The 25217-nt window shown below is 44.0% G+C and overlaps 1 protein-coding gene across 10 annotated transcripts in view; it reads left to right on the forward strand.

Annotated features, from left to right (window-relative positions):
• The window catches only part of clasp1a (cytoplasmic linker associated protein 1a), a 145767-nt gene that overhangs the window by 116038 nt on the left and 4512 nt on the right, over window positions 1–25217 (forward strand). For 9 of the 10 annotated variants that reach the window (XM_076264172.1, XM_076264175.1, XM_076264181.1 and 6 more), the window contains 9 exons: window positions 31–174; window positions 583–689; window positions 3064–3211; window positions 3897–4143; window positions 6745–6801; window positions 7675–7859; window positions 8940–9068; window positions 10908–11114; window positions 12306–12422. In XM_076264172.1, the coding sequence (XP_076120287.1) occupies window positions 31–174; window positions 583–689; window positions 3064–3211; window positions 3897–4143; window positions 6745–6801; window positions 7675–7859; window positions 8940–9068; window positions 10908–11114; window positions 12306–12422 (1341 nt within the window). The remainder of the gene's footprint in view (window positions 1–30; window positions 175–582; window positions 690–3063; window positions 3212–3896; window positions 4144–6744; window positions 6802–7674; window positions 7860–8939; window positions 9069–10907; window positions 11115–12305; window positions 12423–25217) is intronic. The other variant, XM_076264176.1, reaches the window with a different exon arrangement.

The raw sequence follows: 25217 nt of genomic DNA on the forward strand, positions 1-25217 counted from the left end.
CTTCGCTCTGTTTGTCTCGGCGTGCCGAAGGCGGCTCAGGTGGTCCTGATCGCCCTGTTTGAGCTCAACACGCCGGAGTTCACCATGCTGCTGGGCGCGCTGCCCAAGACCTTCCAGGACGGTGCCACCAAGCTGCTGCACAACCACCTCAAGAACTCCAGCAACACTGGCGTGGTGAGGCCTGCGCATCTGCAGATCTATGATTTGAACGTCTTGAACTGATTTTTGGTTGTGTGTGTGTGTGTGTGTGTGTGTCCATGGGTGCACGGTCACGTCTGTTACGGCACAGTGTTTACTGAGCAGCGCCTGTTCATCTGTCAGCCTCCATAATTGAAATGTTTTAATCTGTCAACTGTACTAATCAGATTTTAATTTGCCACTGTGCTGGGTAGTGTTTAGACAACAATGCCATAAGGAGAATCTGTTATATTTGCTGTATCTCACCACCCAAAGTTTCTGTTAAATGTGAATTTGAGTAAATTTGACATGCTGAAGTGATCAGATAGTCTGTCATGCTGAAGTTATCAGATAGTCTGTCATTTCCACACTAGTGACCTCTGTCCCTCTCCTGGTTTCCCACAGAGTTCTCCGAGTAATACCATTGGACGCACTCCTCCCAGGCTTCCGTCCAGCCGGACGAGTCCGCTCACATCACCGACAAACTGCTCCCATGGCGGCCTTTCACCCAGGTGAGTGACCCCCCCCCCCCACACACACACACACACACACACACATTCTCAGCAGCCTCACTCATCCCCCACCACCTGATCCAGCACATTGGCTTGCCCAAATGCTTTTAACCTTTTCTTTCTATTTCTCTCTCTCTCTCTCTCTCTCTCTCTCTCTCTCTCCTTTTCTCATTCTAACTCCTGGCGCACTAATGAAATAATGCCTTGTAATCCGTTTGAGACTTCCACCTGAAACCCAAAGGAAATGCTACCTAAAGCTGGGAACAAACCTCCCAATTTTTTCAGTTGCACCTGAAAACCGAACCTACAGATGGAGTCTGGTACGATACATACCAAAGAACGGAATGGTCAGGAAAATATAAAATATGTTTGAATCTGGATTGCGTCAACAATGGGAAGCAAACGATTCAATTTGGACACATAATGATTCCAGCCGCAACTGAATGCTGCGATTGACTATAATTGTCACAGACAATTCATCCTTTCGAAATTGGGCTTCAAAATGTCCTGTTCCCAGCAAGAAAAAAAAGTTTCCCAGATTGTATGTCTTTGGAATCCTGAGTGATTACTAATGGCTAACACACTAAACGTTTGTTTACGTGGGTTTCCGGTCCGGTCTTTTCTTAATTACTCATACTGCTAACCTCCAACACTCACACTGTAGTCTGTCTCTTTTCTTCTCCTCTCTTCTCCTCTCCCATCTTTTGTAACCCTTTTCCCCCAACCTTTCTCTTCTCATCTCTCCCCTCCCCCTCCCTTCCTTTCTTCCCCGTTCTCTCCTGCCGCACGTTGGCCACCCCTTCGCTCTTGCTCCGGGTGTGGTCAGTCGTCTCTGGGGCTGGGGTGTGGACGGGCTCTCTAAGCACCCCTCCCCTCCCCATCCTCCTCCTCCTCACTCCCTCCCCACCAACCCCTCCTCCCTCAGGGCCCTGCGCTGCGCGTACTCTCCCAGGTAACGAACGCACCCGATACCCGCCGCCCACTCGCCCCACCATGGTCGGGGACTGAGGGTATGGGGGTTAAAGGTCACCACAGGGGTTAAAGGGCACAGGGGGCAGGCATGGGCAGAGAGCCTCACCCCTTGGTTACATTAGCTACAAGAGACAGAGGCATCTCTAGCAACTTCCTGCTGAGTGGGCGTTACAAGCTCGTAAACAAGGCTGTGTTTCACAGCTAGTTGCTTGCTAACATGCTAACGCATAGACTTGATTATTGCTTACTTTTACGCAATAATAGGGCAGTAATCCTGAAACTATTTGTTTTATAAAGAAATACTGCCATCCATGAGTTAGCTCCGCCATCTTGGATTCTTTTTTCAAGTTAAGTTTCAAGCAACGTACGTCCCGCTGACTTCACTTGGATTTGCATTACATTGCTCAGCATTTGCTTATTTTAGCTCCGCCCTAGCTGGCCTCCTGTCACTGTAAAAAGTCAACTCTGATTGAAAAGAAAAGCCTTAGCCTCCATCTCATGTAGCTTATGACCGGGTCATACAGTACATATAAAATATATATTTTTTTAAAAAGCCTGTCACAGTGTAAACAGCTAAAGAAAGAGTTGCTTATTGGGTGCCAGTAGTTGTTTGATCCACTCTTTTGCGGCTCTCACCCTGACAGAGGGACTAATTCCAGGGTGATACTCTGATATCCTGCATGCTTGATTTTTAAACTCTGTCTTGGTTGGCTAAATTTGCCTCTCCAGCTTGAGAAAACTGTTCCAGGGTTCCATGACTTTCTGCTACTGGACCAAAATCAAAATATCTGATTTGGAGTGTTTTGTTGTAAAAAGTTCCAAGAATGCTGCTTTTATTGTTTGGACTGCGCTCTCCCCTGTCTTTTCTGACTCCTTTTGGAAGCCATCGCATGGTCATCCATTTCCACCGGACTCCATCCAGTGCCTTTTTGCATAAGCATCAGGAATGCTTTCCATGCTGAATGAATTCATATCGGCCATGATTGCCTGTTGGTTTATTGTCCTTTTGACCCTCTGTTCAGTTTGGGATTGAATTTGGGTGTCATGTGTAAAGTGCTGACTCTGCAGATTACATCATATGGGGTTTGACCTTTGACCCTTTGACTTTTCATCTTTTCTCAACAAACAAGCTATTGCAATTGGATTTTGCTGTGGCCATTGTGTTGCACTGCTTGGCTATTAGACCACTACATTAGAGCAAAATAAAACAGGAAGTAGAATCTGGTATGTTTTAACATGACGTTTTACATTTTGGTTTGAGTACAGATGTGCTGTAGCCACACAATCGCTTTTAAACATCTGCCCCTCTTCCACCTCTGACTGTCTCATGCTTTTGGTTCTCCTGGCTGCCCCTGCCCCCGCCCCTCTTACCCCCCACTGTGCTGTGTTGTGTGATTGACAGCCTGCTGGAGTATGACACGGAGAACATGAACTCGGAGGAGATCTACAGCTCGCTGCGTGGCGTCACCGAGGCCATCCAGAGCTTCAGCTACCGCAGCCAGGAGGACCTCAACGAGCCTGTGCGCCGCGACGGCAAGAAAGATGAGGCGGTGAGTCCAGTCTGCCCCAGTCTGCCCTGTCCCGAGAGCCAATTGGAGTCTTAAGGGTCAAACATTATTCTCATTGCTGGTGTAACGGTGGCCAGCTGGTCCGTAGCTGTTATGTACTGTTATAAACCTCCCTCCCAAAGCCAAAAGAGTCGTGCCAGTGAGTGTGTATGTGTGTCTGTGTGTGTGAAAAGAAAAATATAAAAATATAGACTTTGCCCATTTTTCAAATGAGTGAGTGTAAGGAATGAGTGAGTGAAAGGATGTCTGTGGCCCATAGAGCGTGTTTGAGGTTATCTGGACTCTTAACTGGAAAAGTACCTGCAACTCTCTGTCCCAGTAACTGGCATCTTGCGCTCTGTCCACTCAATAAGGCCCCTCACTGGGGAAATCACAGGGAATTCCATTTCAGGGATTTCCCCCCTCATCACCATTTGCTCTCGAGCCCTCTCTGACCCATATCAATGTGAAAGACACTGGACATTTCTATTCTATTCTAAGTAATCAAGATTTTTTTTAAAAGATCTTTCTCAATAAAATGGTCTGATTAGTGAATGGTCGTTACCAACAGCTGTTATATGATAACTGTCCCCTGTATTTATTCTCTGTTTCTGTCCTTCTGTCCAATTCCTTCTTCTCTATCTTTGTCACTTTTCCGTTCCTTCTTCCTCTCCGTGACCCCTCTCAGGTGGGTCGTGAGGGTGCGTCTCCAGGCGGTGATGCACGTCTGGGCCTGGACATGGTTGATGGGGGTGGCGGCCGCACGGCACTGGACAACAAGACGTCCCTCCTGAACACGCCCTCTCCCCGCTCCTTCGGCGTCCCCCGCGCTCGCGAACACGCCCCGTACGGCTACGCAGACACCATCAGCGCCTACGACAAGAGCGCGCTCAAAGAGGCCGTGTTTGACGATGACGTGGAGCAGTTACGAGACAGTGAGTGTGCTTGGGCACAGTGGCCTCGCCTTCTATGTGTCACATGACCTTCTCCTCACCCTTTACTGTCTGTTCCACTGTTATGTCATAAAGTGTGTCTGTTCCACTGTGATGTCATTGAGTGATGTCAAGTCAAGTCAGATTTATTTTTAAAGCGCATTTAACATGCACATAGTGCAATCCAAAGCGCTCCACAAACAAGACACATAACAACAAAAACAGACAAAAGATGCCGGATGGAGCGGCGTAGTCGCCAGCGTACCCATGACATCAAGACATGACAAATACATTTAAAAAATAACAAATACAAAAAATGCCGGACGGAGCGGCCAGCGTACCCGTGACACCAAGACATACAAGACAAACAACAAAACAAATAAACAAATAAAAAAAGAAAATATATTTTAAAAGGGGAAAAGTGATGTTAAAATTAGTCCAATTTCCAAACCAGCTGAAACTGTCCAAGGGCAATGATGATCCGTGAAAACTGCGCACAGAGCTGTGTCTTCAGAACCAATGCAATGCCAACAAAGTTCTTTAGCAACTGACCAACCCGGTGAATTCACTGGCAGTCTGGAGATAACGTTAACGTTAGAAGCTAGGCCTGCTAGACTGCAGTCTGGAGATGACTGGAAGCACAGTCCAAAGTACTGAGCGATCGTGTAGATCCGCAATTCGGTGGACTTAACAGCGACCGTTTGTTGCTCCGTGAGATTGCAGCTCTTCACCGTTAACGTTAGTCTGCAGTTGGCAAGGCAGCTCGCAGGTCAGCAACAGCTCGGCGGCCACGGTAGATCTTTCGCAGAGTAGCTAGCCTAGGTCCAGCTGTCCCGAGAGATCCCCTCAACCAGACAGTGAAGTGCACTGTTCACGGATGGATGGAAGGATGTCAGAGGCCCAGTTAGTCTGCAGTTGGCATGGCAGCTCGCAGGTCAGCAACAGCTCGGCGGCCACGGCAGATCTTTCACAGAGTAGCCTAGGTCCAGCTGTCCCGAGAAATCCCCTCGACCAGATAGTGAAGTGATGCACCGCTCACGGATAGATCAAAGGATGTCCAATGCCCAGCTAGGGCAAAAGCTAGCCATAACAAGCTCCCAATGGACAAATGTCAACGACATCAGCTGACTTAGAAGCAGTAAAAAGGACTAAGAATAACACGAAAACTATCAAAAATAGCGTAAATAAATAGGGAAAACATTTAACTAGACAAACCAATACAAAAAAATAAACATGACATTACATAAAATTACGAACATTACATAAAAACAAACAAAAACATGATGCCAGACGGAGCGCCGTGTCTCGCCAGCGTCCCCGTGTCCGATGTGTCCTGGTGGAATGATTCTCGGCATGCTGGAATATGTAAAAATCTGTCGTTATCCAGTTGCTGCAGATTAGCTCCTTTGGTGTTCTCCCATGGAGTCAGTGTTCTGGATTTGACCAATAAACTGAAACCATAGTATTAATGCTCATTGTATATAGAAAACTCAAATATTAGTTAATAATATCCTAAATTTAGCTTGTTTTGCACTTTCTTTCTCAAAGCGAGGGCCCTATTGAAAATCAATGAGCATGCCGTACAAACTTTCAATAGTTTGGTCTACTGAGAACATGTTTGTCTTCTGTCCTACAAAGTTTGGGCTAGCTATGAATAATACTTAAAAAAATATTAATGCCCCAAACATTGGTTCCCAGATAATGTGTTTTTTTCAGGCTGTAAAACTACATAAATACATACGAAGAAAATATGAAGACATATTCTACAGGTTTTGGTTTAACACTGATATAGACACAGACACAAATTCATTCATACTGTAGACACAGTTCTAAATCTGAGACAGTGAAGCAACAACCTTATCTGATCTGACACAGAACAACCCACATGTGTTAACCCAATAGGATGGGCTGTTTCTACTAGAAACTTTGGGCCGATCTCTCACCCACTCCCAACCTCATCCCAACCAGTGAGTTGATCAGACTAACCAAACAAGATAGCCACGCCAGCGTTGATTGGTCAAACCCAAAACACTACCTCAGCTGATCTTTATTGATAGGTAAAGCCGTAGACGACACCTCTCTTGATTTGCACTGATTGGGAAGGTCACATGTTTCGTTGTTTATCGTGACCAGCTCCTTGTCCTGCTTGTTTGTTAGTAAACTCACACATGAATGCAGCAACGCCCAAAGGGGATCTAATTTTAGCATGACAGGCTGCTGTAGACGCTTGCTAGGTGGAGGAGCAGCAGCCGTGTTTTTAGATTAGGAGGTGTGTAGGACTTTCACTACAGCTGTTGCATTGACCACCTTTATTTGTGAGGTTCTTCAGAAAACCACTTAAAGTGTGGACCATTTAGTCTATGGCAGTTCCATAGAATATTGCAGAGGAATTCACAGCTAGCTATCTCGGTTGACCTCTACAAAGAACTTCTCCAAGGGGGTGGGGTATCAAGTACAATTTTTTATTTGTCTGAGGGGCAATCCTTACCAAAGCGGATAGACAAGAATGTGAATATGAGTGTAGTGTGTGTTTGTGTGTTGTTGTCATGACGCCAACGTCCTGTGACCTCCTCCACCCCCCTCTCCCACCCCCCACCCCCACAGGCCGTCGTCAAGACTGCGGTGAGAACAAGATGGTGCTGCCCAAGGGCTTAGCTCCTGGTAAACACGACGTCCAACGAGCCTAATTCCTTTCTTCCTTCCTCCCTCCCTTTCTTCCGGAAGCTTCTCATGTAGCCTTTAATAACGAGCTGCCTGCTTTCCCTTGTGTGTCTCCAAACCCCAACCCTCATCTAAACGTCTCGCGTTCAACTCCGTCTCAAACGGTCATTGATAACGATTTAATTGTCATTGATAACGATTTAATTGTCATTGATAACGATTTTAATTGATTCCGATGCTTTTTGGCTGGAGTTTGACATGACAAGAGATTACTGACGGGGCCGCTTTCCTTATGTTTTGTGGGCTAACTTTTATTGTGTGTGTGTTGTGGTTATGATTATGTACAGTTACAGTATTATTTCACCAAGTTTCCTTTTTGCACGAATACACTGCATGGTCAGGGCAACAGTATACATGATAGATATGATTGTTGCATGTGAAGACGATCTTACAATAACTAATAAACATTTACGATCTTACTAAAACACAGTAGAATGGGAACTCCTCATTCTACACTTCAAGTGCATTCAAGGCTTCAAAAGGCATTTTGAAGAATACAGCTTAATGTCGACGTACACTAAAGGATATTTCATATGAAGGTGTTTGGCTTGTAGTTGATTGTTTCTCTTTCTTTGCTTCATCCTTCCCTTTCTCTCTTTCTCTCTTCCATCACTTTTTCCTGTTTTCTCTCACACACACACACACTCTCTCACACACACACACTCTCACACATACACACTCACACACATTCTTTCTCTCTCACACACACACACACACACACACACTCACACACACTCACTCTCTCACACTCACACACACACACTCTCTCTGTTTCTCTCTCTCTCTCTCTCTCTTTCTCTCTCTCTCTTTCAGTGGACCACTCGGAGTTGGTGGCGGAGCTTCTGAAGGAGCTGTCCAATCACAACGAGCGTGTGGATGAGCGCCGCGGGGCATTGGTGGAGCTGCTAAAGATGACCCGGGAGGACAGCGTTGCCGTCTGGGACGAGCACTTCAAGACCATCCTGCTGCTACTGCTGGAGACGCTGGGGGACCAGGATGTGAGCAACGCACGCACGCACGCACGCACGCACGCACGCACGCACGCACGCACGCTGACACAGAACAACCACCATGTGTTAACCCAATAGGATGGGCTGTTTCTACTAGAAACTTTGGGCCGATCTCTCACCCACTCCCAACCTCATCCCAGCCAGTGAGTTGATCAGACTAACTGCACAAGATAGCCACGCCAGCATTGATTGGTCAAACCCAAAACACTACCTCAGCTGATCTTTATTGATAGGTAAAGCCTTAGACGACACCTCTCTTGATTTGCACTGATTGGGAAGGTCACATGTTTCGTTGTTTACCGTGACCAGCTCCTTGTCCTGCTTGTTTGTTAGTAAACTCACACATGAATGCAGCATTGTAAAATAGCAGCATTGACCACCTTGAAAATAAGCAGGTTTAGAAGGTTTAAGGTTAAGCAGGTTTAGAAGGTTTAGTAGGTTCAGAAAACCACTTAAAGTGTGGACCATTTAGTCTATGGCAGTTCCATAGAATATTGCAAAGGAATTCACAGCTAGCTATCTATGTTGACCTCTATAAAGAACTTATCCAAGGGGGGTGGGGTATCAAGCACTTATCACCTGACTAGAACTGACACCTGACCTGACTGTATAAAAACAGTACTCACTGATGCACTTATTGCTTATTGCTCTTATTGTACTCTACCTTTTATTGTTTTAAATTGTTCCAGAATTGTTGGGAGAATTGTTGTTTAAAAAAAATGTTTTTAAAAAGCTTTAAACTGTTTACCACGTAAGTCGCTTTGGTTAAAAATGTGTCAGCCAAATGTAATGTAATGTAATGTAATTTAACATACAACCAATCATGCGTGCACGCACACATATACACTCACACACACACACACACACATCTGCTCATACACGCACATTCTCTCACACACACGCACACACTCATCTAGACCTATCAATCGGACAGATAAGAGATTGTGCTGAGAAGTTCTCCAAATCCCAAATCCACCTCACAGACTGTAAATATTGTATTACCTTGAGCAGCTGGCGCTTGATGCTGTGCAGCAGGCTGATAGGTTCTCCACCACTTTCCTAACACAGCACACTATCAGGGCTCTGGCTCTGCGGGTTCTAAAGGAGATCCTGAGGAACCAGCCAGCCCGCTTCAAGAACTATGCAGAACTTACCATCATGAAGACACTCGAGGCCCACAAAGACTCTCACAAGGAGGTGAGACACACACACATACACACACACACACAAACACACACTCTCACACTCTCTCTCTCTCTCTCACACGCGCACACACACACACATTCACTCACTCTCACACACTTATCCATCGGTCACTGATATGCTAATATATACGCCTTTGTACACAATCACAAAAACCCAAACCCCCATCAGAACACAGACGCACAGGTCACATGGCAGTATGAGCCTAAAGCCCCATCACAACACTACCAGACGCACAGGTCACATGGCAGTATGAGCCTAAAGCCCCATCACAACACAGACGCACAGGTCACATGGCAGTATGAGCCTAAAGCCCCATCACAACACAGACACACAGGTCACATGGCAGTATGAGCCTAAACCCCCATCACAACACTACCAGACGCACAGGTCACATGGCTGTATGAGCCTAAAGCCCCATCACAACACAGACGCACAGGTCACATGGCTGTATGAGCCTAAAGCCCCATCACAACACAGACGCACAGGTCACATGGCAGTATGAGCCTAAAGCCCCATCACAACACAGACGCACAGGTCACATGGCTGTATGAGCCTAAAGCCCCATCACAACACAGACGCACAGGTCACATGGCTGTATGAGCCTAAAGCCCCATCACAACACAGACGCACAGGTCACATGGCTGTATGAGCCTAAAGCCCCATCACAACACAGACGCACAGGTCACATGGCTGTATGAGCCTAAAGCCCCATCACAACACAGACGCACAGGTCACATGGCTGTATAGCCTAAAGCCCTCGGTTGATGACTGTGGTGATCATTATCAGCCGATTCCCACTGGCTTTGTGTACTGAATGCAAATGTGTCCCTGATGGTCTCTGTCTCATCAGGAGCGCTAATGAGCCGTGGTGCAGAGTCGGAACCGAGAGAGGCGTTTCCCTTCTTAACCCCGGCCGTGAGTCACATGATTGTGCGCATATGTAAGGAGAGTCACATGACTGTGCGCATATGTAAAGGGAGTTACCCAAACTGTGTCCCTATAGTTTCTCTGGATAAGGGATTCCCTAGAGAACGCATGTGGGAGGGTGGGGGTTTGGACAGGGATTAAGATCAGCTAGTTTAGGAGAGGAGGGACTAGACTAGAGTAACTGGAGCCCTATGTCACTGAGGGCTGGGCCCCTATGTCACTGAGGGCTGGGTAAGGACAGAATGGGGACTCAGACTCACGCGGCTGGATGGCACGCCACAGACACCGTAGCTGCTCGGCTCTCTTGCTTTTGCCCTACTGGTTAGGGCTTCGGGCTTGGAACTGAAGTGTTGCCGGATTGATCCCTGACCAGTAGGAAAAATGTGGGCGGGGGGAAGTGGTTGAGGACTGCTCTCCCATGCCCACATCCACGGGTGAAGTGCCCTTGAGCAAGGCAGCTAACCCCTCACTGCTCCCCGTGCGCCGCTGTAGCAAGGCAGCTCACTGCTCCGGGTTAGTGTGTGCTTCACCTCACTGTGTGTTCACTGTGTGCTGTGTGTGTTGTCTAATTCACGGATGGGATAAATGCAGAGACCAAATTCCTTGTATACACAAGTGTACTTGGCCTATAGACCTGATTTAAATTTACATTTACAAATAAAGGAGACACCTGGAGCATTGCAAAGAGGCCATCTGCCCAGCACCAACACATGTGTGCGCTCTCACACACACACACACATACACACACACACACACACACACACACACACACACACACACACACACACACACACACACACACACACATACACACACCTTGCTTAAAACACAGTTTGTTTTTCCTCTGAACACACTGACCCCTGAACTTTGACCTCTGACCTCTATATCCCCATCCCTCTGCAGGTGGTGCGGGCGGCAGAAGAGTCCGCCTCAACCCTGGCCAGCTCCATCCACCCAGAGCAGTGCATCAAGGTGCTGTGCCCCATCGTGCAGACGGCCGACTACCCCATCAACCTGGCCGCCATCAAGATGCAGACCAAAGTCATCGAGCGCATCGCCAAGGATTCGCTCATCACACTGCTGCCCGACATCATCCCAGGCCTGCTGCAGGTGTGTGTGTGTGTGTGTGTGTGTGTGTGTGTGTGTGTGTGTGTGTGTGTGTGTGTCAAGCAGGCTTGTGCAAAATTCCAGAATTGAATTGAAACTGGCTCTTAAATTCAAATTCAATTCTTGAATTTCACTTGCATTTCAATTGAGGTAGCAAACAGAAAGCAGAATTGCAATTCAAATTGTGCACAACCCTGGTGTCAAGCACTGTCAGGGAGTCTTCAGATACTCTGTCATTTCTGATCATGTGTGTATATATGTGTACTGTATAATCAATGCCGGTAAGTCTGTAGTACCCACCCATACACCCATAAGCTGAATGTACTGTAGCCATTATCCGGGAGCAGACACCTGGTGGTGAATCAACAAGCAGACCGAAAAAAAAAAAAAAATGTTTTTTTTTTTTTTTTAAATAAATAAAAAATAAAAAGAAAACCTAAAGAGCGGGTCAGAGGTGTGGTGTGTCCTGGGCCCCAGGCCAGCAGCGGGGAGGCGGGCTGGCTGGTCTGCCCAGGTGAGCTGGACTTCAGTCTTAGTCATATTAGGATAGTGGGAAAGGGACGTTCTGCCTTATTTGTACCAGGAAATGTTTGAGTTCTCTGACCCCTGCTCTCTCAACATACACACGTACACGTACACGCACACACAAACACACACACACACACACACACACACACACACACACACACACACACACACACACACACACACACACAAACTATGCAGACACAGAGACATAAACAGTTAAAACAGTTAACAGAGCTGAGCTCCCTACCGGGGGAGTGGTCGAAGGGGTGTGTGTGTGTGTGTGTGTGCGTGCGTGTGTGTGTGTGTGTGTGTGTGTTGTGTCCATTTTTTCCATCTAATTTGCTTGTCTGTATAAGTTTGCTTGATGCGTATGTATGTATATATGTAAATTTGAATGTTTTCACAGATAGTTGTATGCAGCTGCGTGTGAGTGGATGTGTTTCTAAAAAGATGCATTTTCTATACATTTCATGAGCATTATTTTATGTGTCTTTTGTATGTTTCATTTTATGTGTCTTTTGTATGTTTCACTTGCACAGAGTTGTGCATGCGCTTGAGTGTGTGTGCATGTATGCAAGATGCATCCCTATAATGCATCTCAATGTTTTGGAGGTGTTCCCCCTTTTTATGTATCCTTTGCGTGTGTGTGTGTGTGTGTGTCTCCAGGGCTACGACAACACGGAGAGTAGCGTCCGCAAGGCCAGTGTGTTCTGCTTGGTGGCCATCTACTCTGTCATCGGAGAAGATCTCAAGCCTCACCTTGCCCAGCTCACAGGGAGCAAGGTAGGCACACACACACACACTCACACACACACACACACAGAGACACACAGACACAGATACACACACACACAGACACAGATACACATACACATACATGCACACTTGAAGACTCCTCAGCCTCTGTGACCTTTCCCCCCACATCACAAATGATAGATACATACATACATACATACATACATACATACATACTTACATACTTACATACTTACATACTTACATACTTACATATAGGGATCGACCGATATGGATTTTTTAGTGCCGATACCGATACCGATTTTTTTCCATCAGCCTTACCCGATGACCGATACAGGCTGCCGATTTTCTTGAGCCGATACTGCTTTTATTTTGCTCCCTCAATTTACATCATACAAATGACACATAATTACACATGATGATAACAAATGTTATAAGTCTCAATTTAAAAAAAGGAACATTTATTGAACTTATGGATGGGTGCACTGGATATGGTTAACTGTGCAAAATGCTTTCATCAACATCTTACAACACAGCCTTGATGATGCATTGCTTGCTGACATATTATAAGACATAATTCAAGTCATCACAAAATGTCCTTTGTCAACACATTTAAATAATTTAAGAAAACAATAAAGCCTGAAAAGTAGCTATTGAAATAAAGTGCTTGATTTGTCATTTTAGACTGCATGGTTTCAATTTTTCTATGTCTATATTTTTCTAAAAAAAGCTGCCAGATTTGTCAACCACAGAACATAAATCAGCAGAGGAAAATAATGTGTAAAACGTGGTGTCAGATGTTTCTGTTCTAAACGGCATCAACGTAAAAAGGTATAAAAACGTATCTCTCAAAGTTTTAAAATCTCTCCTTCAGGTAGCGCAGCACTCTCATATCGCTGTGTTGCGTGTGTCCCACTGAGTGAGACAGACCAGACGCACACACAAACTTCTGTTTGGTAGCTGACGAACCACCATTGAACTGCAGTGGTGGAATGTAACGAAGTACAAATACTTTGTTACTGTACTTAAGTAAATTTTCCACGTATTTGTACTTTACTTAAGTAGAATCTATAGTGCATACTTTTGACTTTTACTTCGTTACATTTTGCAGCAATTATCTGTACTTTTACTTCGCTACATTTCTACACCATCGTTCCTTTTTACATTACATTTTATGATCATTTTTTTTCTCTCTCTTTGACAAATACGTTTGTTTCACCAGGGGGCTGGGTTGCTACCAAAGATAGAGCGCTACGTGCCCTGCTTCTAAATCTTTGAAACTAGTCTAGACTAGGCAAAGCGTGAGCTTGTAGCCATCTGCATTCGGTAGGCTATATTCACCAGACCCATGGCTATATGCAACTGTGTTCTGTGCCCTGAGCATATGCTTGCCTTTCTCTGTCTATTATCTGCAGCGTTAGGGCCTCCTCTCCGATGAGATTGCGAGTCCGCGGAGCAGCGAAGTTACAGGCTATGCCCATGCGTCTGTCACACGTCTGATCATTTGCGGCACAAATGAATGGTAGCCTATAACCGCTGTCCGAAAAAAACTAAATCCAGATTAAAATATTTCTTAATTGTGTGATCAAATAAAGAGGAATAGGCTACATTTGGGGGGTAGTAAAGTGAGCGTTCATTCAATGTTTATGCGCGTTTGCGCAAGTGAAACTGAACCTTATCATAAAGACACAATTCTGAACAACTTTTCTGTTCAATCTGGACCGGCAGAATTGGCATTATGATCCACCGGACGTTTCCCCTGTCTACCCCGATAAACTTCAAGCTCTCGTGTTTTGCTGAATGATAACTCAGCAGATCACACTAGATAACCAGAATTAGTCTCCAGAATTGTAAGTCAGAATGTAAACTGGGCCACGGATGGTATGCACAATTACATCAGCTTAAAACTATCTAGCCTAGTATAACCTAAAACTAGCTTTATTATAATGCCACACCTCATAGGCTACTGATTTTTTTTTTTATTAGAATAGGCCTATAGATATTAAGATAATAAATCATTATGCAAGTACTTTTACTTTTAATACTTAAAGTACATTTAAAATCAGGTACTTTTTACTTTTACTTAAGTAGGGTTGGCATCGTGGTACTTTTACTTTTACTAAAGTAAATATTTCTCTGCTTATTTGTACTTTTACTTAAGTACCAGGGTTCCCGCGGATCCTTAAAAAGTCTTAAAAAGTCTTAAATACAACTTTCGGTTTTTAAGGCCTAAAAAAGTCTTAAATTGTCTGGGATGTCTTGAATTTTCAAAAGGGAGGTATTAAATTTGCGTATGGGACCGCCAGCGAGTGAGCGAGTGCAAGAGAACGAGTAAAATGTTTCCATCGGTTTCGTGTATTTAAAACGCATTTGTATAAGTGACTATAAGGCTACGGGAGGAAGTGTAGTGGCTGCAGAGTGAAGATGTTTTTCACGGGTGTGGTTAAAGGTGTGAAAACGGTAATTATACAGTATGTATAAATATGCCTGACGTTTTCGTGGTGTAGCCGAGGCCTGAGACATACGCAGGTAGCCTAAGTGAGCGGTAGATTGAGCAGGAGAAAGAGTTGGTAAGCCAGTTAGCGATAGAGTGGCCATACGTTCGAATTTAGGCCGGACATATGGATTTTAAAAGTCCTGTCCGGCGTCCGGCGCAGCCTCAAGCCGGACGCTCATTTGTCCTCCTTTTTGGAGTTGCGCTGGCCATCTAGAATCTTTGCTTGGACGCAGCATCGTTTCACAATGGACGCGAAGACTGCTGGTCAAATTATGCGCATTGCTAATCAGGAGGAAATACTGTCCATGTTAAGTTGATCTGTTTGCATCTTTCCAGCGTGTGTTGCTGGCCTAGCCTAGGGAAGAAAATATCTGTCTAAGTTATAATACCTGTGAAATATAACCGCATATTTTTTGAATGTCGGCGACTGGCTACATAAAAAAAAAAACGTGCGTTCATAATACGTGCGTGCTTGAGATGAAACCAGCAGCTTTCTGCAGGATCATGCGAGGAGGATCTGTCTCTTAATTAATTTAAAACAAGTCAATGGTTTTACAATGTTTCAGTCAAGCTTTGGTTGGTTTAGATAGGCCTACAACTGGTAAGCTATGCAAAATGTAAAGCAGTGGATTAACTTTAATTTGCTGTGCTGCATATGGGACAATATATGATCGTAAATTATATAAAGTAGGCCTATTAAAATATTTAAATAGCTTAATCTAACTTTGAAAAAAATATTGAAGGGAATCCAGTCCAGTGCACATGTCTTTGGCAAGTAGCCTAGGCTATACAGACAGGTGAAGAACAGCCTCAGCCAGTAAGCACAACCAAATATGTACAGCCAGCTTCAAAAGCAAGCAGCTCAGACCCTACAATTGGGCATTCATAGCTGTGAAGGTAATTCACACACAATTATTCTTCTTTCGCCAAAATATATTTGGTAACTTCTGTAGACATCCAACATGGGGTGGGGGTTAAAATTAGTAGAAAAAAAACTATTGCATGAAACAGTTTTAAGGAGTCGCATGTATCTTTTTGCCGTGGTATAGTCTTAATTTTTCCATTTAGATGTCTTGAAAAGGTCTTAAAAGTCTTTAAATTTGCTCTTGGAAAATGTGCAGATACCCTGAGTACTGAGTTTCAGTACTTCCTCCACCACTGTTGAACTGGATTGATAATGATAACGTTAGCAAACGGCTCTAAACAAGCAGAGGCGCACCTTGTCAACAGGCGAACCAAGCAACTGCTTGGAGCCCCGAGCTGCTAGGGGGCCCCCGTCTCAGCGCGTTTGCCGGTGGGACAAGCGAGATTTTGCATGCTCCTGTCCTGTTGTAGGCTACAAACAGTACATCTGTACATGTAGGCCCTATGCTATGGCCTTATAAACAGTGGATCTGTGTTCAAAAGAGTTCAAAGAATCCACACATATTTAGGCTACTGTGGTAAACGTCAATCGAGGGTGCAGTGATGACGGATAAACATCGGATTTTGACATTTACTCAATGAAGTTATAGGCTAATGTTAACTGGCAGAAAGATTGAACATGGTTTGCTACATCTATACGACAATATACTTCAGCTAGCTAGCGACAGTTACAACTAGTTAAGCAAGGAGATGGATAACGTTATGTTTCCATTAGGGCTGTCAGCATAATGTGTTAATGAGTAAGGACCAATCATACACGTTATTTTTTTTAATCACATTAATGTGTACCGCCAAAGATTTTTAATTTTACACCGTCACTTGTTCTGTTATCAACAATTCTCTTTGGCTGCCAATATTTTGACCCTTTGATGCATCGTTTATTGTCCTCAAACTGACCCATAGGCTAGGCTATACTTCTGTCTGCCTTCCTCCTGTAGGCCTAGTCATGAAGATAATAAACACTAACGCAGTTCTGAACTCCCGGTCGGTTGAATGGGCGTTATACTTTAAAAAAAATGAAAAATCCCTGTCGGCTCAGTCGACATGGAATTAAAATATCATTGACACCTTGAGTTTAAACTATAATCTACGACATGGGTCGGCAACAGGCGGCCAAAGCTGCCGCCACTGATATTGTTTGGCCCAGTCAAATTATTCTGGCAGTCCTATTTTTTAAAATCTTTTATTTTACGATATTGATTTACAAATAGCCTATTCACCAATCAGACTGTGAGTTGGTGCTTAAACAAATATGAGAAAGAACACCAGAATGCACTGGATCCTGCTAGCTGTGCATAGTCCTCGGCCAGCGCTTCAATATTGCGCCTTTGTGCTTGTTTGGAGCAAATAGCTGCGTTTTGTAGTGTTGTATGATATTATTTATCGTGACAGCATTGTTGCATATCTGATACACAGGTTTTGCATTTGTGAAACCGGGTAAGATGAACACAAATTTTTCTTTCCATTCCTGTTTATAGGCCCAGCTATTTTTGTCCCAGCTCCAACTCCTTTAGTTCGCTTCTCACTCTGCATGCTAATAATTCTTGTAAGCAAACAATAAACATTGCAACATTGTCAGGAGATGGGTCAACCAAGTAGCTTAAGAATAAAATATAGACTTTATCCAAAGAAGTTTTTCATGTTTGGAACATTTGGAATAAAAAAAAAGTTTTATTTAATACATTTATTTAATACATTTTCTGTTGGTATCAGATTATTTATAGCCTAACATAATGGTGATGAACACTGGTCGGTAGGGGCCCCTTGAAATATTTGCTTGGGGCCCCCACAGACTCTAGAATCGCCTCTGTAAACAAGTAAGGCATACACGGTATGTCTGGTACATGATAAACACGAATTAATATTCAACTACACGTCTCTCATCATTAAAGCTCTGATATCACTGCGATGGCAACTCCGCCCCGCTCGAAGGGAGAGGGGGAGGGAGACGCACACACCACACGCGTCCAAAACTCAGCCAGGTGGATAAAACTCCCACAAATATCTCGGAACAACGTCGGCATTACTTAATCATATGATTGACCAGTGTTCGTAACAGCTACCGCTAACGCATGCATACGGATAGCCTACAACTTAGCTATTTGCAGCTCCCTAAATACAGGCATTCAGGGAGGGAGACACACACACACACACACCACACGCATCCAACACTCAGCCAGGTGTTCGCTGAATAAAACTCCCACAAATACCACGGAACAATGTTGGCATTAGGCTACTTTCATATGACCAGTGTTTGTAACAGCTACCGCATGAATATGGATAGCCTACAACTTAGCTATTTGCAGCTCCCTAAATACAATGGCAAGCAGTTTTATAAACGATCATTAAGCATTAAAAAAAATAGCCTACCTATCTATCATTCATGTTTTCCATTTGGACCCACAAACTTGCTTCCACCTTCAAAGTGTATGGCAATATTTCAGCTAAGTCAAACAGTTAAAAGATGCTTTGAAAGTTTAAAGTTTACTGTTGTCTCGTGGGGGAGGGGCAGTCTGCACGTGAATTGCAGCGTCTCCAGCAACACAGAGCTGCCTGTGAACGCCTGTATGTAAATAATGCAGGGAAAAAACTATCGGCGAATGCAGCGGCTTATCGGCCGATGCCGATACACGGACAGTACAAGATAAAGAATATACTAAATACACTTAAATACAAATTCTACTAACTAACACTTAACCTAAATCAATTCTAAAAACAGTATCCACATAGTGGGTGATTAATCAATCAAGAGGCGCTTGCAATGACTGAGGCAGGGACTGAGCCTGTGATTCTCTGTGCATAGTAAGGTAAGGTGCTCTGTGTGAATGAGTGTCATGGTGATAGTGCAAATGAGTAAGTCCCATAGTGCAACAGTGCAAGAATAAAGTCTATATGTCTATATATAACTATATTAAGAAAAGGTATAAGTGTGGCCACAGTTCGGCTGTGGCATGGAGGGAGGGGTTATGCATATGAGCTAATATAGCACGCAAACAGTGAGGCAGAAAGACAGTGGTAAAAAGTGGCTAGTGGACAGACAGTATCCAAACATGGAGGGGGTGAAGAGGCAGACAGACTATGCAGAGAAATCTGTCTCTCCTCTTCCCTTAAGTGAAGCATTGAACAGTTCAATGGCCCTGGGGACAAATGACTTCCTCAGTCTGTCTGTTGTGCAAGGCAGTGAGTGAAGTCTCCAGCTGATCAGGCTCTTCTGCTTAACAATAGTGCTGTGGAGTGGGTGACACTCATTGTCTAAGATGTTGATCAGTTTGTTCAGGGTCCTTTTATTGAAGTGATGCGTCTCGTAATCGTGTGTTTGTTTCTGTGAATCGATCGATCGACGCCGCTGCTGCAGCTACGTGTTTGTGTGTGTTTTATGGGTGGCTCCTCCGATGCACTGGTCGTGACTGGTCTGCAGAGATGCTGGATCAGTGCCACCTTGGCTTCACCTGTCCCACTTCCACTGGACACTCTGGACGCTCACCGCTTGCATAAGGCACTAGAGGCCTGGATCTGAGCCAGTGTGTTTCTTGACCCCTTGTGCATATTGCCATCAATCTCACTCACTCACTCACAAACACCCCCCTCCCCTAGCTCTCTTTTACACACACACATACACACACACTCACCCTCTCTCTCTCTCTCTGTGCCTCTCTTTCTCTCTCTCTCTCTTTCTTTCTCTCTCTCTCTCTCTCTGTCTAGCCAGCTCTCTTTCACACAGACACACACTCTTACTAATTTCTTTCTCTCTCTGCCTCTAGCCCCTCCCTTATCGTCTCAAACTCTACACACACACACACACACACACGAACATACGCGCACAGCCGCACACACACACACACACACACACACACTCATACACTGACATACACACACACACACACACACACACACACACACACACACACACACACTCATACATATATACACACACTCACACACACACAGAGAGCATCTACCTTGTGAATTTGAGGGGGGGGGGGTAGTTATGATAGTCAGTGTGCCAGCTAGCTTGAGCCTGCTGCTTGGAGACCTTGACTCTGTTGAGCAATCGCAGTCACAGAGCCGTAGAGCCACCCAGGCGTCGATGGCGGAGCGAAGGAGGGAGAGAGCGGGGAGGAGCTGGGGGAGTGAGTGAGCAGCCAGCCAATCACAGCAGCACAAAGACACGTATGCTTACTAAGGCCTTTGTGAACCCAGTGGCTCATTGTAGAAGCACATGACCTGTTTTTGTTTGGAAACAACTGACGAGGATACACATGATTATTAATAAGCAGTATAAAAGATTGGAATAATATACGGCAAATAATGTACATTAGTAAATACAGATATTTTCTTAATATTTAAAGTATGGTATAATATTTAATAAGTTGTTTTGGAATGTAGCCTACAGTGGACAGTGCTTCGATTTGGCCAGCTTCCCTCGCGGTCCGCGTGCGGGATCACGCGACTTTAATTTGTATTTTTCCAGTGACGCTGCAACGACGCTGCAACAACCCAAACAACCGGCAGATGTCTCAAGTGAGCAGGGTGTTTCATAAAAAGAAATGGAGCCTGGAAAACCATACACAGACTTCACTACAGACTTTAGCAGACTGGTTTAGAAATAATTTAATAGCCAGAAATATGCCTGCCCTGCCCTAATAAAGAAATATTTGGTTAACTGCGAGTGAATCCCGTTTGCAGCCGTAGAAGAAACGCAGGACAAATTAAACATTCTGGTTTTCTCCGAGTGCAACGATGATAGACAGACATCATTTGGACAAAATATAGAGCATATTAACCTCCGTTGCTCAGCCAAATGCCTTCCTGTTACGTCCTGTTATCACGGAGTTACAGGCGATAAACGATTTTTGATGGTCACAAGTTTACTTCATTAGGGACTGTTCGTTATTTATTTAAGGGGCTACCGGAGGAGTTTTGGGAGCATTAGTCAAAAAAGATGTGACCCTCCCTCGCCAGCAAGAAAATTTTCTATGACCCTCCAAAGTGATTATGAAAAAACGCATGACCCTCTTCAATTTATTGATGCCTTCTGTAGGCTACTGGGTCAAGGACTGGGTTTAGGAGCTTGCATGCTACCACTCCTTTCTTAAAATGCCTTGAAAAGGCTGTCGTTTGCACAATTTCATAAATAATCACAGGGACCGAAACATAGCCTACCTGTCAACTTTTTCCAGGCTTATCACATACTGTATTTTAACTTTTTTCCCCGTCTTAGGAGGAGCTGCAGGGCCGTCGCAAGGGGGTGCGAGGCCCTGTGCGAACTTGACAGGTGCGAGGCCCTTTTCACCCTTTTCTTGCATGAAATCATGCGATAGCCTATTGACGGTGCATTTTAATAGTAGGCCTAGGCTAAAGGCTACACCATCTTGTCTTTAAGAGGGGAAATTTTATAGCCTATAACATTAGCTGAGTCACATATTTGGCCATAAGCCGTTTATCATAGGCTATCACAAAACCAAACTACAAAGGCGAACACTTTAACAGGGGGAATTAATTGGGCATGAATCATGCTGAACGCTATTTGTCAATGAGTTGAAACACACATGACATTCAAACTATTGATACATTGTGCTCTATGGACACTGGTCTGTAGGCTACCATTGGACAAATAAATTACATTGACTCGCCATATCCTGACTCAGAAAAAAAAACATCTTCTTGCTTTTTGCCGCAAACTCAGCAATGAAATCACAGGCCAGCTTGCAGGTAGCCTACGTCTTTTTCATTTCATAGAAGGGCGGATGGATGCAACCGCGAGGACGGCAATGAGTTGTTAACAGACATGAACCAACACATAGCCCAGCAGCAATCTATATAAAATAACACATACTTGAAGTACCATTCATGATATGTTGTCAAATATTGAAGTCATGGGAAGTTTACATAATTTAAGCTGTAGGATGTTTTATTCGTCCCCCTTAAATAACCCTTGAACGGTTTTGTTCAGAGCTATACATGCAACTGCTTTCGACAAAGGACAGATGTATGTTGCAAGTGACAAAATATTAACTTTTAGTGTTTTACGATATATTTGACATGGGGAAGTGTTTTTCCCCATGCATTTATTCTAGGCTACTGTCAGTGACTGCCGCGAGAGAAGCGGGTTCTGTGCTGCGTTCATTTCAGTGACTGACGCGAGAGAAGCGGGGTCTGTGTTGTGTTGCGTTGCGTTAATTTATTTTCATTGGGCATGCCCTGCCGTGCCGTCCACAGCTCTTCAGTTCCGACAAAGCCGAAATTACTCATTTTTAAACAATGAGTGCAGGCTGCGCGTTTGTATGGTTATATTTCTTGACGGTGGGGGGGGGGTCCCAAGCAGCTTTCAGCCATAAAGCTACTTTGAGAACATTTCCTAGTCACCCGACACTAATATTCAAAATGTTGAAAACTATTTCGGCATAGCCTATAAGCAGTTTAATTAAATGTAATGTTAGTTGTAAACAAACGGGCTACTTGGTGAGGCTTGGCCTCACAGATGCGCTCGTGCCTTAGATGGCAAAAAAATCTTCACAATATACAGTAGGCCTATTAACTGACCGCCCGATTCACATTGGCAACAAATCCCACCTTCCCACCTCTGTGACAGCTTAAAAGAAGTCGAGAGGACTCCTAACTCACAGACCTATTCACAAACCGGTTTTGTGGCATTTCGCCATGTTTTGAAATCCTATGCGGCTACAGGAGCTTCCAATCTTGAGGAAGCAATTTTGCATTGCAGGCATAACTAACATGCAATAATGCCACTAACAACAACCAAAACTCATGCTACTCATTGTCAATATGTAAATGAAATGTAACATTATTGTGAATCAAATTAAAATGTTCTCTTTTGCAAACGCAGGCATAGGCATAGTAACAGATTAATTTAATAATGTTACAAAGATACTACATCAATCCGTATGTTTCATTAGGCTACTAGGCTATTTGTTTTGCCTTACTGTACTCTTGATTTATTTAGGCTAGGCCTTTTTATTCAGTTATTCATCATCTTCCGTCCTTGTGTAGCGCACGCATTCTCAGACCTGTCACCTGCCACTCATCATCGTAAGGGAGGTGTTTGGAATCATTCCCGCATTACAATCATTAGTCAATCAAGGTGGTCACTTCAGTCAAGCTTGTGCATGAGTAATAACGTCATCCATAGCAACGAAGACTCACTCACTCTTAGTCAAAGATTCTAGATAATGTGGTACAGTTACTACAGTACTGTAGTACTTCTTATGGAATATTTTTTTTCACTTTTATAAAGGCTTTGTTTGAATGCTGTTGGAACAAATAGTAGTTGATTATAAAGGCAACTTTCTGTTGCAATATTCTGTGTGTTCTGGACTGCAGGTAACTTGTTAAGCCAGTGGTTCTCAAACTTTTTCTTTCATTCACCACTTTGATCAAGGGGGCATTGACTGATGATAGTGGAGATAACGTGTTATCCCAAGGCCTTTGCAAGTCAGCATCTCCGACGGTAGTCTACCCTATTAAAAATATAAGTTTTCGATGTCCCAAACGGAGAGCCATACTTTATTGTTTTAACAATCTCTATGCTACTCACCAAACTGTATCCAACTGTCGTGTGTTAAATTATTGTGATTATGTGGTTTTCAAACATTATGCATGACTCGGACATCTAACGAAATGCAACATGCTCATATCGTCCTCGCATTTGCAAAATGAGGACATACAGACTGCTCAGATAACAGGTGGACCTCCAGTTTTGCACGGTTTTAGTCAAGTTATAGGCCGGTTTTAGTCAAGTTATAGGCCTGTTTACCTTTAAAGGTTCTGCATTCTGCATTTTGCAATGAGCAGTGCTTTCCCTTTTTGTGTGTGTGTGTGTGTGTGTGTGTGTGTGTGTGTGTGTGTGTGTGTGTCTGTGTGTGTGTGTGTCTGTGTGTGTGTGTGTTTCTCTATGAATTGTTAATCCGGCCCTGCCCCCAACAACTCACCTTTCCACCTCTCCACCTCTGGCCTATTGTCCAGGAGAAGGAGGGGCCTGAGGCCTGGACAAAGTCACCAACAGAGTCATAGCACTGAAGGGAGAGGCAACTGGCATGTGATCTCCCCACGGGCCAATGGATGTACAAGTTTTCTCCTGTGCCTACGATATTTAATCCAGTGTTTTGTCAAATTGCAAATTGCTATTCGTTTTAACGAATTTTTATGATAGTATGAAGTACTTTTTGTATAGGCTACTATCTTAATTGGTTTATACTCAATACTTGACCAATGGCTATTGCATCTTTGTATTGCAAGTGAGAATGTGGCAGGTGATCTACTGTAGCCTATAGGCTTCATAAAATAAAATAAACAGGGGTGTGTTTCCCGTACAACTACGGAGGTTAGCTTTTTACTAACGTGGTACGAAGCATCGTTCAACTAACCAACATGTAAGTTACGACTGTTTCCCAAAACTGTCGTACTTACATAGTACTTGTAAGTTTGGACCATGATAGTTTCCAAACTTCAGTAGTCTGGACTAATTTGGTTAATGACGTTTAGTAGCACGTGACTGGCACACCTGCACATACAGTAACAGAGACTTAATGATGGACTACCTTAGTTTAATCCGTGAAATGTTTTTCTCAGGGTCATCAAGTTAATTCATTGGTTCATATAGACTGACCTTGTAAATTACCACTGCTTTGAATTAACGTTTAACACATGTCATTTAAATGTGCTGGTGAAACAGTTGTGTACTCTATTGTTATTTATCCCCTATTCACCCACGCCCTCAATTCTGTGGCGCAGTGCGTTAAGGCCGGCTGATGACAGCCGCGTTATGCAGCAGTTATCAGTCCCCTGTCCAAGAGTTCATATCTGGGTTAAAAGCGTAGTTAGCTTTTGGGAAACGCTGATGTCTGATGTGTGATCAGTGGAATATGGGGAGGGAAGTGGCAGTGTTTTTTTGCGTGTCTGATGAAGTCAGCCAAATATGAATGTAATTCTGCGGCATAAAGCAGATGTATTTGTTTATTGTACAGAAAAATAAAAATGCCATGTCAAGCATTCAATTGACTACATTGCAGTCAAGAAGTAGGGCAAATTAATTTACGAAACCAAAACGTGGGTCATAGTTGTCTAAGTCTCTATTGCGTAGCCTGTTAAAAACGTCGCCAGATAGTATTAAATCACCAACAACATTGTTTTCTGCAGAAGCCTACCCAAGGCTACAGATTAATTCTGAACAGTTATTTCTCTACTGGCTCAATTATCACACAAGACACTGTTTTGATTTGCGTAGTTGCGTTACCCCCAACACTGACATTAATGTAGACAGCAAATTAAGATATTTTTTCGTTTTGTGGAGCAGCACTGGTAGGCTATCAAAAGCAGATTTCGATTTTCGTTACCACCGTGTAGTCAAGCCTTAAGCCATACCCAAGTAGCCTAAATCGAGG

Source organism: Alosa pseudoharengus, unplaced genomic scaffold, assembly GCF_046254945.1.
Source record: "Alosa pseudoharengus isolate Yale_2024_CS ecotype anadromous, Long Island Sound unplaced genomic scaffold, YU_APseudo_1.1 YU_APseudo_1.1_scf_3, whole genome shotgun sequence".
NCBI classification, from domain to species: Eukaryota; Metazoa; Chordata; class Actinopteri; order Clupeiformes; family Clupeidae; genus Alosa; species Alosa pseudoharengus.